The sequence below is a fragment of the Centroberyx gerrardi genome, chromosome 10 (assembly GCF_048128805.1).
Source record: "Centroberyx gerrardi isolate f3 chromosome 10, fCenGer3.hap1.cur.20231027, whole genome shotgun sequence".
Lineage (NCBI taxonomy): Eukaryota > Metazoa > Chordata > Actinopteri > Beryciformes > Berycidae > Centroberyx > Centroberyx gerrardi.
Genome location: NC_136006.1, coordinates 7304329 through 7322762, shown reverse-complemented (window position 1 = coordinate 7322762; position 18434 = coordinate 7304329). Strand labels below are relative to the sequence as shown.

At 48.0% G+C, this 18434-nt stretch overlaps 1 protein-coding gene across 1 annotated transcript; it reads right to left on the bottom strand.

Moving 5' to 3' along the window:
* Positions 1-7663: 7663 nt before the first annotated feature.
* inhbb (inhibin subunit beta B) lies at positions 7664-16797 on the bottom strand. Its single transcript, XM_071912990.2, has 3 exons — positions 16225-16797; positions 15733-16086; positions 7664-10198 (listed from the first exon to the last, which is right to left on the bottom strand). Exons 1-3 carry the CDS (start codon positions 16289-16291, stop codon positions 9381-9383), a joined length of 1239 nt encoding a protein of 412 aa, XP_071769091.1. The 5' UTR covers positions 16292-16797; the 3' UTR covers positions 7664-9380.
* Positions 16798-18434: the final 1637 nt, after the last annotated feature.

Sequence of the window (18434 nt, the reverse complement as noted above, 5' to 3'; positions counted from 1 at the left end):
AAAGGAGAGGGAGGGAGATGAGCACCGATAAGAAGAAGCATTCGGCTTCTCCTACTTTTGATTCTGTGACTTCTGGACCAACACTTGAGAGAAAAAAGGTGACTTTTTTTTTTTTTTTTATTTGAGATAAAAGTGGAAGGCAGATATGTGTGTTCTTTAACTGAAGGAGCAGAGGCAAGCGTACAGTATCAGCCAAAAGCGATAGCGGGGTACTTGACCTGCTCTTCACCCGCAAAAAAAAAAAAAAAAAAGAGAGAGAGAGAGAGAGAGAGAGGGAGAGAGAGGACATTTCATCATGACCACCTGTTTTTAAGGAAAGCTATTCTTGAGACGATTGCACCGCCCGCCTCACCCACTCAGATCTCATCAGGTCCTCGAGATAAGGGAACCAAATGAGCGAACCCTTATTAAAATAGAACGGTGACTCTGGACAAGTGGTCCACTTTACCCCTCGCGCCACCCGACTCCGGAGGCCCAATCTAATCAGGTCGCCGCAGCTCTCCTCGGCGCTGCGGGACCGGGCCACTCCAGCCTTACCTCAGCCGATACGCATGTGGTCAAGAGAAGGAAGTGGCTGAGATAATTGAGGCGTTGCTCAATGAGAGAGGCATGAGGTAAGGCAGCAGGAATCTCTCGCAGGGCATTACCTCAGCCTGCAGGCCTACGAGCGGCGGCTGCTGCGGTGGCTGTCTGAAAAAAAAAAGAGAAAAAAAACAACGAAAATAACCCACACCCCTGGAGGCGGCACCTATTTTAGGCAGCCGTCCCCGGTTCATCATCATTATCATTGTCTGTTGTGGCAGGAGAAAACACCATGCGACGACAATATCGCATTATGAGGCTGGAAAGTTTCACAGGTAATTAAGGAACCATGCCTGTTCTTGTTCGAGCAGAGAGTGTGTCAATTTGTAAACTGATTTCACACTGGGTTTGTCTCCAAGAAGCTGAAATAGATAGCATAGATTCATTCGGGAGAACGTGTTTGCAGGCTTAGCCGCCGCGTTTGTTTTTTTTTTTTTGCACGCGTCCCTGTCCTCACCCTGCCGTCCCCTCGGAGGCAATAATCTTTTCTTCTTAAACAGTAACCTGTGCGGTCCCTGGCACGGCCGCAAGGAATGTTCAGAATGCACCTGAAAATGTCAACAATAAAAGTATTTAGGAGACATTAAATCGCACACAATGGCCGCCTGGTACAACAGATGCCTTTGTTGTGTGTTCTCTCAACTCACAACTGTGGTGCAGCATGGGCAAGGATCCCATTCCTCCGCTGTAATCTGAGATAAAAAAAAAAAAAAAAATGAAATGTAAGGGGGGGAAAAAAAAAATACTTTTGAGGGTGGATAACTTCAGATGGTATCTCGCCCTCCGCATCATCCGAGCCATCAGAGGGAATCAAAGGCTGTGTGTGGCACACTCGCTCGCCCTGATCGCGGGCCAAGGCGCCGCAAAATTAATCTCGATCTGAGCGATATCCACAAGCCCGGGCCGCGTGTCCACACCCAAAAGGGGAACCCCACCCCCCGCCCCCACCCTGCACCCTTCTACCCACCCCTTTGCTTTTTGGACTCTGTTCCCTCTGCAGTGGCTCACAATGGCGGCGAAATGAGCAGGAATGCCGATAAATCTCGCTCTACGTAATGCCCTCTCCCTGAGAAGCTATTTGAGCTCGTCCCATCTGATAGCAGTCAAAAGTAAACGTTCCTCCGTCATTGTTCATCACCCAGAGATACGAGGGATTTGTTGTTTTTTTTTTTCCTTCCTCACCTCTCTTTCTTTTTTCTTTTTTCTTTTTTCTTCTCCTTGGCAGCCGGCGCCAGGCATGCATTTGGAAGAGCGGAGCATTGTTTTCTTTCAGGCTGTCAGGGAGGCTGTTTAAACCTGAAGTGTTTTAGTGTTAAGGAGCTAGCTGGTACACACACACACACACACACACTACATACTGTATAGCTTTAAGGGGCTAAAGACACACAACTACACATTCACACACAGATTAAAACACATCTCCCTGGCGTCACCGAGAGAGCCTCGGACAGGTTGTTTTTGTATTATTTAATCATGTGTTATCCGCTTCTTTTGCTATATATATTCCAGACCAATAGGACTTTCCCATGAGGTCATACACAGACACACACACACGCACACAAACGCACACAAACGCACACACACCCACTCCCTGGCACACACACGGCAGGAGACGTCGGTGCCCTGACAGACAGCGCAGTGATCTCCTCGACCGCAGCCTGTCGACATCGCAGGGTGAAATTATCCCGGGACAAGTAGTGTTTTCATAATCGCCGCTCTACTTTTTTTTCTGAATGCTCCCTGCTTGAAAGAGAACAAAAAAAAAAAACCCGTCGAGTCCAGGATGACGGGGTGACGCCCCCTCCTAGATGTGGCACTCCATTATGTCCTCACGCCCTAAAAACAGTCTTCGTCTCGTCACTGTCTCTGGGTTTGCCTCTCTTTATAGTGGTCACTATCGCCACATGCCACCTCGCTAACCGCCAAACCATCTAATCGGCTCCTCTCCCCCCCCCCCCTCAGATACGCTTTCTCTCCAAACAAAGCTCCTTCTCTTCCTTTGATGAGTGAGTTTTTCTGAATCTTCTTCACTTGACTCAAGCCTCCACCACCCCCCCTCTGCCCCCCCCCCCCTTCCCCTGCATATTTTGGTGTTGTGTTTTTCGGTATGCTCATGAAAAGGCCCGCAAAGACGGGACAATGGGGCACCTGCCAGAATAATGAGCCCTCAGAGAGAAAACGCAGCTGGGGCCGAGAGTCACACAGGAACGCTGATGATGGCCCCGCTTTAAAGTGGTCAGAGATGATCCTCAGCCACACCTTAGATCCCCCTGGCTGGAATTCCCCCTCTGACACACACACACACACACACACACACACACACACGCACACAAAGCAGTCATACTCGCACACACACACATAAAGCAGTTGCACACACTCCTATGCTCACCCTGCCCAAGGACACGCAGTTGCACACACATGTATGAGGCCTTCACTTTTTTTTCCCTGTGGCGTGTTTTTCACAAAGTGGAGGAGTTGTATTTGTCTTTCCTTGAGGCTGTTCAATAGTAAGGGGGGGTGGGGTGGGGGGTGGGGGGTGGGGGGGGTGTCTGTTCATTCACACACGCTGCCACCGTCACTGGCAGGCTATCAGTTAGCCGGCTATCGCATGCACCGCGTCACTTGAATGCGGACAGAAACTATGCTCCTAGGAAACAAAAGCCAGACTGTTTACATTCTGGTTCTACATTTAACTCCCAAGAGTGCACAGGACATTAGTCACCAGGATGCCTTTCCCTTTTAAAGGTTGCAAAAAAAAAAAAAAAAAATCCCTCATCATTCCAGAATACCGCCGTTGAGCTAAATTTAGCAGTGGCCGGTCAACAGGTCCGGGGGGGGGGCTAACAACAACAAGATGTCCAAAGCCGCGGCTAACGTGGAGCATATTGAGAGGAGGGAGCAGAGGTGTGTGTGTGTGTGTGTGTGGGGGTGGGGGGGTGGGGGGGGGTGAACAGACAGAGGGGGATGCTGGGTATAGATCCACAAGGCGCCTTCACACCAAGCATGTTTGGAGCAATTTATTCAAACTCTGGAACTTTTAGTCCTTTAGTTTGGTCTGTTTGGGCAGATGAGAACGATGCCATTCAAACTCGGGTGGCGCCAAATAACGGCACCAAGACCGCCTGGAAATTCAAGTCAACTTCCCAATTACTCAAGGTTTTACAGGTATAAGGAGATGGATTTTGATGCTTGGAAAGCCGAGCATAACAAGATGAACCGCGCACACTGACGAAGACAAGCTGCAGTCTGGACTGATGCTCATATTCAGCTATTTCTTCATTTGCTCTTAACCGGCATGAACTCCCTATAAGGTGAATTACGTCCATCATCAAGTCCATCATGCTGAGCTAAAGTTACAGGGACTGGACTCAGATTTGTTTTGACTCCCCCTGCCGCCAAAATCTCTAACCTGGCAGGACGACAGGTTAGCAAAACATCTGTCCAATAAACAAGATGCTTGTGAGTCCGTGTGACTTCTGTTTACAAGCCCCGGTTCACTCGTAATTGGGCAGTGTGAACCTAAACAAACCAAATACAAAAATGCAAGTAAGCAAAGTTCCCCCACTATATTTCGGACCAAAGAAGGTGTGATTGCACCCTTAGTCACCAGCCACCCCTCCACCCCTCCACCCCTCCCTCCATCCATTCCCAGTGGTTTATACTGGACTGTCTGTGGCTCTTTCACAGCCAGGGTCGCGGCGCTCTGGCGAGGAGGGGGGGAGGGGGGGGGGGGGGGGGGGGTTCACCAAGAGTGGGGGCACCAAGAGTGGAGGTGATCCTCGGGCCAGCACTAGCCACCATGGAGTTCACACAAACGAGGGCTTTGTGGCCCCTGAGTGTGCCTTCAGTGCTCTGGGAGTCAGGAGGTCAAGATGGTGGAAGGCGGGGTGAGGGGGTGAGGAGGTTTAGGGACTGAGGGGGGAGGAGGGGGGGGGGGGGGGGGGGGGGGTGTAGTTTGGGGGTGGAGGGCAGAGGAGTGGCTGAGTTTGGCGACAAGGCTGCAGTTGTTTTGCCAAGCAGGGGGGAACAACCCCGACATTATGGCATTGTGAACACACACAGACACACACACACACACACACACACACACACACACCCCCAACATTCAGGAGAAAGAAAGTCAAAGAGAAAACAGAATTATGGATCAGGTAACAACACTCACAGCCACTGTTAATGCTATTTTCATAATGCTGCTCATTTGTAAAGCCAAAAGTCAATGTTGGTGCCGGTGTCAATCAACTTGAATCTGTCTGTCAGCTAGTAATAATAATAATAAGCAAGCCGTTGCTGTTGAGGCAAAAGTCGATATAAGTGCATGTTTTTGTCCCAGTTCCTTTAAGGGTTCAGGCAGATTTGTAAATACTGACCACAAGGTTTAATCCCATGCTGAGAAATCAATAACACAGCCACTCCACCACTATTATCTTGGTAAATGGATTAGTCCCTTAAAAGTTCGATAACTGCAGTATGTGCCGTTGCAGGTGGTGCAAACGTGCCGACCAATATGTATTATTTTTTTTTTTTTGCTTTCTCTCTTCACCCAACAGAACGACGAAAAGGATGAAAGAGAGAGAAAACAAAGTGCAGGGATACAGAGCGCAGCCATTAAGAATGATTGGATTAATGAAGTTTCTGCTCATTAGTGCTCACAAATATGCTTTCAAGTTGCAAAGCCGTTTACTCCTCCAGTAATCCCCCTGTGAGCGAGAGCTCGCAGGGGCCTCGGTGCACGTTGCTCCAGAAGTCAAAATGTCACTTCGGGTTGTAGGGAGAGGTAAACAGGGGCGGAATAAGCCTCCTGTCTTAGGGGCCGCGGCATAAATCCTTAGAATAAGAGTGCCTCTATACATGATCTCAAGAAGCTGAAACAAAGGGTCAGCCCTAAGTCACGGTTAATAGAAATCCTGTTGTCTTAGTTAAGTCAACTCAGTTGTCAGCTAATGCTTGGGATCATCGGTTAAAAAAACGAAAGAGCATTGGTGGGGTCAAATACTATTTAAAAAAAAAAAGAAACAAAAAAAAACCAAAACTCAATGGATAAGAAATCTGTCTTTTTCCACATTTTTGTCAAAGTCTATTCATGTCCAGGAGATATTTCCCCAGAAAGCAAATCTGTGGAAGTCGGCGGCGGATACCTGAGTGAAAGATTGAAAGAACTGATCATCAGACGATCTATCATCAAAACGTGCAGTAGGCTACATTCCTCCAGGCTGCACGGCTAATGCTAGCTATCTGAAGCAGAGGAATGCCTGGCCCTGGGCGATGAATAGTCATAAATTCATTAGTGAATGCAGACCAGGCTGAATTGGAAGAATGAATGTTGTTGCGGTGATAAACCAGTTGACCCCGTCAACTTGGCAGCTGTCATGACCTCAACCTGTGGCAGTATTGGAGCAAGGAGGGCTGAGGGACAATATTTGTTTAAGCTGATAACTAGGGGTTGTAGAGGTTGTGTGTGTGTGTATTCATGTTTGTGTTTAGTGTGTTGTTTATAGTGCATGAGGGGATTTTGTGTGTGTGTGTGTGTGTGTGAGCTTGTATTTGTATTTGAGAAAGAGCACGTGTGAGAGAGCATGTGTATATCTTTTTTAAGATAAGACTGCATGCAAGTAAGCATAAGTGGTGGGTGTGTGTGTGTGTGTGTTTGAGTCCAGAATAGAGTGATAGAGTCTTGTGTGTATGGGTGTACGTATGTGCTTCTGCGTGAGCGTGCGAGTGTGTGTGAGAGTGCGGCCGTGCTCAGCGGCACACTGCATGGCCTACAGCGCTGGCTAAGCATCATTAACATTCCAGCTGTGGAGATTTGGCCTGCGTTGTGAAGCATGACAAGACAGCTACACATCTCTCCCCGCCGCTCACACTCAGCGCAGACTGTCATCCGTCTATAAGGTCCAGGCTCCACCAAGGAGATTCAAAACAACGGTGAAGTGCCTCATTCACTTATCACGTTAAATTTGACACATCGTCTGTCTTCCTGTCTGCCTGCCTGTCAGCCGACCTGTCTGTCTGTCACTCTGTATCTCTGCCTGGAGTGCACACACAACACACACACACACACACACACACACACATACAGGCACAACCGTATATTGATTTGTTTTGCTCTTCTTTCCTCCTTGGAGGGGAGTTTTGCTGCTGCCGCCGCTGCTGACTCATCCATCCAGCTGAAGGAAAGTGTTATTCGCAGCGGTCCCTCCCTAACATGCTATTTCCCCAGCAGGCAAACACATCTCACTGCACTCCTTGGCAGATCCTAATAGATACATTTAGGGTAATTATGTTGGTGATGTGTTTTTTTTTTTTTTTACAAGAACACGTGGCGTGTTTTGATCCGTGTTGCATGGAGATTCCGCAGAAACACTGCACGTCCCCAGTCAGCGGTAGGTGTCGGCACAAGCAGGCATTCAGTTGGGCAGGCCTTGTGCTGTTTGCACAAAGTATTGACACATTACTCCTGACATTTTGGCAACTCCAAACCTAGCTTGAGAAACAGCAACACTGTGATAAGGCTTGCAGAGGGAAACTGCTCTGATGTAACAGGGATTGTGTGGCTGCACACATGCACCGCAGGAACGCCGCTGGTTTCCCAACACAACGCACACACATGCACGAATCCATGCAAACTGACACATCAGCGTTTGCATGTGCACACATGCACAGTGACACGTGCACGAGCATGCGCACAGGCATACGCATACAAACACGCACAAACACACAGGGCCGGTGTCAGCAGCCACCGCAGCCAAGAGGAATCAAGCTGGTATGTGTAGCTCTGTATGTTGGCAGTCGCTATGGATGCCAGTGGAGCTGTTAATCATAGTTGTAATTACTGCGCTCCAGCTCAAGAGAGACAGTTAGTCTTGACACACGAGAGATGTTTTATGTTTCAACCAGTATGGACGAAGACTGGAGTGTGTGTGTGCGTGTGTGTGCGTGTGTGTGAGCCTTTGTTTTAGTACCCAACTATTTCAGCCCCACCTTTTTGTTTAGAAAGAGATCTCAACTCCAACTATTTTTCATCTGAAACACAGACAAGAGCGAAACAACACGGTGCAGAGTAAGAATTTATTTTAAAGTTACAAAATATTTAAGAAAACATCTTATTTTACATAAACTGTACAGATGACATTTATTTGACTAAATGATTCTGAAACAGGAACTAAAAATAACTTTCTTATTAAATAGAAAACTGAAAAAAATAGAATTAAAGATGAAAAATGAAGTGTTCCACTTGCGTATTGTACAAAACAGAGAAAGAAAATAGAGCTAAGAAATGGAATCATATATCGTACCCTGATACAGTGGTAGGCCTTTTGCAAATGATCAAAACAATATTGTACACAGTAACATGATGGCCTTGCCATCTTAGTATAATAGCTAAAATATTGGCCTCTTTGGTTCCATTAATTAGGTAAAATACATTTGAAACAAAATTCAATTTACTTCTATAAAAATAACTTTTCAATGGCAGTTTTTGTTTCACTAATCCCGCAACTTTTCAGTGCAAACATCACGACAATCATTCGCTTTGGAAAGAAAGCGAAAGATCACATTTCAAGTATTGATAAAGAGTCGAGGACTAAAGAGAGAAAGGGAGAGAGAGAGAGAGAGAGCAAGAGAGAGATAGAAAAATAGGGAGAGAGAGAGAGAGAATTCAGTCTGATAGAGCATGTAGAATATGGGTATAGGTTACTATACATTGCATAGCTCATGTGGCACTTATTTAGCGATAGGACAGGACACTCAGTACCCCTTGGAAGGCATTTCATTATGCAAGTGCTATTCAGGGTGTGCATTTCAACAGTTTCTGCAAGTGCTGCACCGCACTGTGGAAAACAAGAGTCTCCCCGTCCTCAGGCCCACTTCTACTGATCGAGTAGGGAGCAGCCTTGGAGGGGGGTTTGGGGGGGGGTGGGGGAGCAGTTCTCTCTCTGTTGTTCCCAGGATAAGTGAAGTGCACAAGTGAAGTGCACTTAGAAAGGTCCATCTTCACCTGGTTGTCGTGGTAACAGGGCCTGCAGCACTCTTGACAGGCAGGATGTTGAGGTTGAGGCCCAGAGTCAACAGCATGAATGACGACGGCAACAACAACAGCAGCTCCGTGGCTGACTTTTTTTTTTTTTGCTTTGCACCGTGGAAGGTATAATCCTGCAAGGCATTAAGCGCTGCTGATCTAATTCCACCACAGAGGACAGTCACAGACAGTGTCTGTCGGGACAGTAGGGAAGTGCTGGTGTTCTGAATTGTATAAGCTGATGAATTGTCAGTGCTTTATAAAAACAAAAGTCTGTCTTGTGCTAAAGTACTTAAGAGGGGTTGGAGGAGCGGGGTTGGGAGTGTGGGGTGAAGCCAATAATGTCATTGGCTGATCCTGTCACTTTCCTTAAGCGCTTTTAATCTTCATTCAAGAGGAGATGATGTGCCATTATTTTTTGACTAGAAATGGCAGAAACTAGAGCAAAGTATCATTTGGTGATAACCATTCCCTTCTCTTCCCATAGCTCCTGACCAGTTCAGTTTCATCATATGGAATGGACAAAACTGGGAGAGCAAGCAGGTCGCTCAGTCTGATAAATACACACACTCGCACACACACACACACACACGTGCAAACACGCGCGCACGCATGCACACACGTACACAACACTGATACATGTGTTTGCTGGATTGTACCGGTTTGTGTTCCTTTCACATAAGTATAGATATATTGTATATGTGTACCGTACAAAAACGCCTGTTTGTACAAAAGGCCTTTTTGACAGTTCCAAGTTCAAAGTGGATGAAGGGTCGGTGGGGCCTCAGGCACAGCCGCACTCCTCCACGATCATGTTGGGCACATCCCTCTTGACGATGTTGTACTCATCATCGAAGTAGAGCATGGACATGGTGCTGAGCTTGGTGGGGATGCAGCAGGAGTTGACAGAGCCGGGACTCATCCCCCTCATGCGGTACTGGTTGACTACCGCTGTGTGGAAGGAGGAAGCTGAGCCCGGCACGCCCGCCATGTAGGCCGGGCAGCTGCCCTCGCAATAGTTGCCATAGTAGCCGGCCGGCGCAATGATCCAGTCATTCCAGCCAATGAGGCGGAAGTCTATGTAAAACTGCTGGCGGCAGCAAAGGCCCCCGCTGCTGCCGTCACACTCCAGCCCCCTCTTGCGAATGCGGTGCTTTCCCTCCGCCTGCCGCGCCCGCACCACTAGGAAGGGCCGGTGGGACGGGTCGCCCGGGTCCACCAACACCGGAGCCACGCCGGCCGTGTCGCAGCCCTCGCAGCGGACCTCCAGGTCCTGCCGCCGGCTGCCTTTCCCGAACACGGCCCGCACCGCCTCTGACAGGGGGAAGGTGTGCCAACCGCTGCGTTTCAGATCCACCCGCTTCTCCACCAGCGCCCAGCGGCCCGCGCCTCCTCCGCCGCCGCCTCCCGGGCCTCCCTCCGCTCCGGTCCCAGCCTCCTGGTAGTGGATCTTCACTGTCACCTTCCGCCGCAGGCCTTTCTCAGGGCCAGCCGGCAGCACGCGGAAGTAGAGCCACAGGTTGGCCTGGGACACGTACAGGTTCTGGTTGCCCTCGTTGGAGATGAGGAAGTACAGGCTGGACTTGGACGATACTTGCTCATCTGTTGGAAACAGACAAAAACACACAGAGGAAAGGTTTATTTTGTGGTGCCGTAATCCACCGTGTTTATAGAGCGCTGCCCAATAAGTGTGAAAACAGAAGTTACATTTACAAGATGATAAGTGAGTCATGTATTTTGAACAGGTAAAATACTTCAAAAGTTCCTTTTGAAGCCAGAATAGATGCCAGCTGAATAGATGCCAGGTTAGCATTCTGGAGAGTTATTTGTTTCAAGAGAAGGGGCTCAAAGCTGAATTCTCTGTCTCTCTCTCTCTCTTTCACACATACACACACTCACACATACATGCACGCACACGCACACACACACACGTACACACACAGAGAAACGCGCACACATGTGCATGCATGCATGCTGACAAACACAAAGGCTGCCCCAAGAAGGGAGCAGCCCCGTCTTTAAAGAGCTGTTTTCCTCTCTTTTTCTCTGTTCTCCCTCCACCACCGTGTCAGGTGACCTCTGCGGCAGCTCCCGATAGGCTGACTGTGACAGGCCAGTGCTGGGATCGGGCCCAGTTGGCCTCAGGTCCAGTTTTGAAGTGACAGGGCCAAAGAGAGAGAGAGAGCGAGAGAGAGAGAGGAAGAAGAAGGAGGAGAGGAGGGATAGAAAGGAGGAAGGATGGCGGTGGAAAAGGTGGGAGGGCGGTGGACACAGCCGAGGCCCCGGGGGGTTCATTGAGTTCGCTGTTAGGGCTGCGAACCCCCCCACCCCCCCCACCCCGCCCCCCCCCTCCCGCCACCCTGAGCACCCTGAGAGTGACAGCACAAAGCCCCCTGTGAGGCACTGGGAGACAGCCGCACTGCAGCCCGGCATTGAAACGCGTGGCCTTCCAGCGAGAAGCATGATGAGGCAAAAATAAAAGCCATTTACATGACACTGGCCACTTTTCTAAAACAGCACAATAAAGAGATCCCGGGCGTCTAAAGGCGGCGATGGGCTCTCCTTGGCTGTATCTTTTTTTTTTTTTTATTTTATTTTTAAGCCTAATGATGTCTTCCAAATTACCCCCGAGGTAACTTGAAAGGTTTCTATGCCAGGAGATTTAGTGCGATGTGCTCCAGCAGAGCAGCAGCTTTTGAAAGCGGCTAAATTACTTTGTTTGCCGACTGATTAGTGTGTGTCAGTGTCAACAGCTGGCCACCAAAGACGGCCCCCCCCTCTTTAAGGCGCCTCACGCCTCTTCCTCCTGTAAACCGTGGCTTTACATTCACACACGGACCTGTTCAGACCAGCTCTCCTCTCTATAGTATGTCAGCTGGGAGCTCAAGCACCACACACACACACACACACACGCGCGCACACACATACATTTGCATCCATCCATAACCACACACCCATCCCCACGGTAATCAATACATCAAATACCAGCCTTCTCAATACCAAGGCCTCTGGGGTAAAGTATCAAGTGCACAGAGAGTAGATATTGAAATCCATCTGAAGTAAACAACATAAACACATCAGTTGAATAGCAGTTTTTGCCAGGGACTGCTGTCAAGGCCCCCGGGGCTACAAGTACCTAACCTCGCCTCGTTTACCTCCGTGCGTCTTTGCTTGCCTCAACAGCTCAGGACTACAAAAAAAAAAAAAAAAAAAAGTGGGATCACACACCAGCGTGCTCGGGGTGACAGTGTGTTGGGCTGGCAGGGAGTGAAGACTGAGCATAAGGTTCACGCTGAATCTTAATGCTCTGCTGTTTGTTTGATTGGTAATGATTTGATTGTTTGGTTGATTGGTTTGATTTGTTTGATTGCCTCTGTATGTTTCTTTATTAGGTGCTTTGTTCCCATCCAAGACATCTGTATCGCCAAATCATGTACAGTTAATACGCTTGATTTGAAATTGATTCTGGGTTGACAGTTTTGGCACTTCAACACATGGGTAATTGTCTTGTAACACCGGTGATGCTTTTATAGCTGTCATGACTAATTTTCACAACAGAAAGACGGTGACATAATTCAAAGCCCCAATTGGCCTCTCGCTCATGTTTCTGGCAGCTTTTTAGGAACCACACAGTAATGGAATTGATAACGCATAAAGCAGTGGATTCGTCATTTTTACCAACTAACTGTTACTAAATGGAAACAGGAGCAGAGCAACTCCAGCAGCAGAGGTAATGAATTATGAATCTAGTTTTAAGCTGTCACATAACAGCAGAACAGAAAGACACTGATTAAATTTAGGGTGAAACTATTAGAACAATCAGACTTACTACACAGCTATAATAGGCTACAGTTTTAAGTATCTTGAACTATAGAAATAAATGTATGACCCCACCATACACTCTACCCAGCTTCTTCCTGGGGATATAAGGTATAAGAGTCATTTGTAAGGCCTGACATGGCTCAGCAAGAATTACTCAGTTGTGATTGATTTCCTCCAACGGCATTTCTGCAGCTCTCGGCAACAGAGATGATCTGTCAAATGCTTTGCTTCGTATAGAGAGACTATAACAACCAGCCGCGTGACCTATTTCCACTGTGGTCTTTTCAGAACAAATTGTCTTTTTTGATCCCGTGTTACAAACAATTTGGAGCTGGCCCCGACACGCCTCGCCTGACCCCGCAGTGGAAAAGCATAGCTACTGAGTGAGCACCGGTACGGGCAAGGCAGGACACCTGGGTGGGCTTGTGTGGATAAAGAGCTGCTCCAGCGTGTCCCCACCTGCGCCACCAACGCGCCGAGCAAGTCGGGGGAAGCGGCCGTGGAGGCAGGCAGGCAGGCGGGGAAGGAGGGAGGGAGGCAGGGAGTGAGGCAGGGAGGCAGGGAGTGAGGCAGGGAGGCAGGGAGTGAGGCATCCAGGCAGCTCCAGAGCTCATTACTCAAAGCCGTTGTCGACAAGACCACACGCCGCGGAGGGGCAAGGGCGCGGCAAGGTACAGACTGGAGCGTTTTGCTGCTCCGGCATGAGCGGAGCCGTGCGCGCACACAGCAGGCATCCCTCAGGCCGGAGGATCAGCACTCCAGGAATTCCACCTAGGGTGAGGAGGTGAGGGAGGGAGAGAGGGAGGGAGGTGGAGAAGATGGAGGGGAGGGGAGGGGAGGGGAGCGGAGGGGAGGGGTGGGGGGGCACAGAACAGGCAAGGCCGAGCCGCTGGACTTTTGGCCCGGGAGTAAAAAGCCGCTTCAGTGGAGGCGTTGTGTTTGCGGTTGTGCTTAAAGCTTTACCGCCGGGGGCATTTTTAATAACGGTTTTATAAAACATTTATAGGATTCACGAGCTATACACCCGCAGCCAGACCCATTGAGGACTGAAACACACACTTGTGAAGCGAATGTGGAAAATGTCTGGACCGGGTCCAGGAGCGCCATGACTGACAGCTCCTCATGAAAGACTTGTGTCCTGAGGTAAACCTGCCAACCCGATCCTCTGGAGGGACGGGGCCGGAGTTAATGACATCCAATAATGAAGTCTTAATTCCGTGTCTTGGACCAGTCGCCGCGAGTTCACCGGGTCCGAACGGCTATAGCGGCAATCGAGATGCACGGATCTAAACTTCTCCCTTCGACCCCTCTCTCTTTCTCCCTCCCTCCCTCCCTCCCTCCCTCGCCGCCCCTGTTCTCCGCTCCGCTCCGCTCCTGTGGATACGGGACACCGAATCCCTCGGCAAGGACCCACGGGACCATGTCAGGGGAGAAGGGAGATTGGCATCGTTCCCTCACCTGCCCGGGGCCGCTTGGCAGACCTGTCCCCTCTGCACCGCCGCAACCGGAGATAAGACGCTGGCTCCCTGGCTGACAAGCACACAGTTAACCCCCGTGCTGAGGGGAGGAGGACACAACCCACACACACACACACACACACACACACACACACACACACACACACACAGCAGACACACACCCTACCTCATCCTATCCCTTTGGCCTGGCTTGCTGCTGGCTAAACATATACCACCCCCGCGCGCCCCCCTCCCCTCCTGGACTGTGACAACAACAATTCAGGTTCCCTCATGCTCGGGGACAAGCTCCCCTGGCTTCGGCGCTTTCTGGAGGCCTTGTCCCCGAGCCATGCCCCGGCTGGCAGCCTCGGATCTGGGGGGCGTGAGCCAGCTGGCCAGGAGGCAGAGGGGGTCTAGGGAGCAGGGACCCGAGCCAGCTCCATGGTACAATGCCGCACAAAGGCTCAAAGGTGTTGGGAAGAATGGAAGTAAAAAAAAAAAAAAAAAAAAAAAAAAAAGAAGCGAAGAAGCAAAGAAGCCCAGCGAACCTTTATAATGACAAAAGCATTCTTTAGAAAACTGCGATATGGGCACACGCACACCAGCGTGCGCACGGATACACAGAGATACAGACACACACACACACACATACATACACACACACTCACACACACACTATCACCCCACCTCCCCACACCCCATCGCCCCCCCACACCCCTCCACACACACACACACCCCAAACCCGCAAGGACTCAAATGTCTCATGCATTATTCTGAGCAATTTCTTTTGTTTTCTCTGCTGTTTTTGTTCTTAATGTTGACATGTTGGGTTTAGCAGGAACGCACAGTGCTCTCATAATAATTGCCTGGCTTTTGTTCCCCTGTCATGAGGGTGCTCAGATCATTCCCATTGGAAGGCAAGAGCTAGCAGCCCATTCAGGCTAATTGTACCAGCAGGGCCAATGGGAGCGGACAAGAGGTTTTTTGTTTTTTTTAAACGCATCCTATTTTGGTGTCTTTAATTGTATGTTTTCTTTTTGTTAAACTAACAGTTCGTGTCGAAGATGTGGTTCTCACAGCGCTAACTGACAATTATTGGATTCTGTCAAGCGCAGATGATTTTAGGTGTGAGTGTGTAGGCCTGTGTGTGTGTGTGTGTGTGTGTGTGTGTGTGTGTGTGTGTGTGTGTGTGTGTGTGTGTGTAGGGGGTGCATGAGAGAGAGAGAGAGAGAGAGAGAGAGAGAGAGAGAGAGAGAGAGAGAGAGGAAAAGGGTGTTCTCTTTGGACTTCTGAGAATTAGTTAGATACACATTCTTAGAGGAAGGGATAAATGGCCAATTGAGGGACTTTGTCCTTTCTTAAAAGAGGGCTTTATACATTGGAGTATTGAGTGTGAGCACAGCTTTAGTGATGAAATTGGATTCAGAGGTTCTTTTTATCCCCTAGACAACACATAGGGGTAATTCAAGGACTCTTTCTTTCAATTTCATTTCTTTCTGATTTTCAACGGGGGGGAATTAGCACGCACCCCAAGCCACACCACTATAGCTTCAGGCAGAGCAGAAATGTGATGTAATAAGATGATTGATATCTCAAGACAGTGGAAATGATGACTACACCGCATCCAATTTGTTTGGGACTTCTGAACGACTGCTCTGTCTATTTTGTAGCTCTTTGTGTGTGATAATGACGCGATAAGCGCCAAAAAAAAACATGAATGAGCTTCTTCTTTAAGATACTGGCTCAGATGTTCACCTTTCCGTGCGCTCCGTTTTACTGTAGGCTACATGAACTCAGAGGCGGACGGGTTCATCAAGGGGTCGAGTGAGATGCGTGCAATTAATTATTGATTATTACCTGATTCGGCGAAACTGATAATCTCCGAGGTCTCTTCTTGGACTTCGTTCTGGTAGGCGGCTTGCCCGTCAAAGTTGGGGATCTCGACTCGTCCGTCCTCTCGCACTTTCCCGGCGTGCAGCCTCCTCAGCGCTGTCACCATCGCAGCCTTCGGGATGGGATGGGTGATGTTGGGTCTCTCCCTCATCTGCAGCCTGTTCAGTATGTGTCTCTTCACCGCCTCCAAGAAGTCGATGTCCACCCGCTCCGACTGATCCGGCGCCCTGAGGCCGCAGGACGCGCACGACTCCTGGGACGAGGGCTGAGTCTCTGTCCCGGTCGCCAAGATACAGCGCACCGAGAGCATGCAGGCAACTAAACAAGACAATGTCAGACTGTATCTGCTCATTTTTCTTAGCTTGAGACTAGAGTCCAAAACGCTCTGGAGAAGGAATAAAGAATATATTGAAAGCGCAGCGTAAAGTTAAAGCTACTTTTGATTTACAAGTTTACCAAGTTCCCGGTTACCATCCAGCCCTGCTCCATAAGTGATACGCCTCAGGATATCCAAGAAGTCCATGCAATCTTTGTATTCCCAAGGACGCGAGGTTACAACAACGCTGCTACAGATTTAAGGCTAAATAACTCCAGTCATGCATTCAACTTGTTATCCAGTCATGCGTCTTTACCCCCAAAGATAGCCTATAAGTTCATCTCTTTGATTGCGAGACGTACTTCCAGGAGTGTTGATTGTTGACGCGTTGTCTGTCATACCATGTACCGAAATGTGATCTACCAAAACAAACGAGGACAAATAGGCTGCCTCACCGATACTTGTCTAAATAAAGCCCTCCAAATGTCCAAAAGACGTTCAGACCGCTTTGTTCCCATTCAAACAACAGCTTTCATGCAAAAACTTGGGGGGATCCAGTTCGTCAGCTGCAGTCCCTTGTAGAAACAACTGCACGCGCTCGGTGACTCCCGTGTCTTTTGTCTGTGCGTCTGGGTACCGTCTCCGGTGCGCCCGGCTGTGGATGGACAGCTCCGTGCGTCCTGGAAGATGCTGCTCGACTGAGACCCTTTTCTCCCTTTGCAATCACGACAACAGGGGCTCCGCACACCCAAAGTTTTTATACAGGAGTCCAAACCACGTGGGGATTTCCACCAACTGGACGCAAGGGATTAGCAGACTACTATACGTCTCCAGAGCCACGACTCCCCGATAGCTGATGGAACAAGGTTTTATTATTATGGTAACAGAGAAGTGAGCTGCATAATATTATTTTTGCGTTAGATTATTGGCCTTATTCCGTCAAGCATCATCTTAGAACATCATCTTTAAAGATCACAGGTTTTAAGATTACAGGTCTAGTTCACATCAAGGCGGTGTTAGAAGGGGTTTGTGTAGTTGTGATTGATAAGACGTCAATAGTTACAGACTACAGATCTTAAAGCTGAGACCTATGTTGCGATTTAAGATGTGATTTAGACTAATATTATAGATTTTTGCCCATTCATGGCCATTTTAGGCTGTTGAAAGCAGTCATGCATTCAAGTGATGGATAACTTTCAAATAAGAAAAGAGAATATTTTAATTTCTACCTTTCTGCCACGTGATAGTCAACTTATAGTACAATGTATATTAAAAAAAATGAAACTGGATAAATGAATGAATAAAAGTTAGTTCTTATAGTCTAGTTCCTCAATGCCACTCATAATGCAGATCAGACAGAAAAGAAAACGAATGGCGCCATCTCGCGACGAACTCCCTATATTACATAATGCAGCTGAATGAGTCCTCTGATACCAATAAACTAAAGGCAATGCTAATTTCAGTTGGTCTAATATTATTATGTTGCCCAATGGCTCTGCTGCTGAAACTTTATCCAACAAGATGTAATTCTGCAAGAAATCTGAAATCACTCCATATGTCAAAATCACCCCATATGAAAGAGAACAAAACCTATAGTAATCCTGTAATTAATTTAAGGATATTACATGAATGTCGCAGCAAAACTATAAACTATATATAATATCCTATAGGAATATTATAAGAATATTATTGATACCATAGGAGATCAAAACGGACAAAAACAACAAAACAAACAAAATACAATTATGCCACTATAAACTCACTATTGAGTACGACAGACATAAGTGTCTTTGGAATATTCTAGGTATATTATAGAAATATTATAGCGATATATAGGTGACAAAGAATGCCATAAAGTCCAATAGGTTCACTATAATTTCACTATTGTGTGCCACAGACAGTTCTTACAGAAATACTTTAAGTTTAGTAAAGTAGGCTTTCTAACATCAGCAGAATGCCTAAACAGCATGTTGGGGAACAGTAATGTAGGTCAGTAGGCCAAACGAAATGAGGCATTAGGGCAGGTGCATCACTGCCAATTAGTTTACTTTCCTACAGGTAGACAGTCACATGGGGACAACACGTGCACGGGCAGGTTAGGTCGACACAACTGGGATAGTAATGTTAAAAACAACTAAGCAGCTTATAGTGTATTTAAAAATTTCCAGTGTTAACTTTCATTTTATAAGATAATTATTTTCCCCAACCAGGCAGATTTAAATCATAGTTATACAAAACATTTCTCGGAGGCAGAGGTGTATGGAAAGAGATTAGAGCCAAAATTGTATTTGACTTGCATAACTGTGAATTTGTTGTGCTCATATTGAACGGTTGAATTTAAAAAAAGTGG

What these genes read in the sequence shown, in the direction of transcription:
- inhbb (XM_071912990.2), bottom strand. Translation starts at nt 16,291, where the DNA reads ATGGACTTCTTGGATATCCTGAGGCGTATCACTTATGGAGCAGGGCTG. An exon ending in GGATGGTAACCGGGAACTTG is followed by an intron (nt 16,087 to 16,224) that starts GTAAACTTGTAA and finishes TGTCTTGTTTAG; the next exon opens with TTGCCTGCATGCTCTCGGTG. An exon ending in TATCAGTTTCGCCGAATCAG is followed by an intron (nt 10,199 to 15,732) that starts GTAATAATCAAT and finishes TGTTTCCAACAG; the next exon opens with ATGAGCAAGTATCGTCCAAG.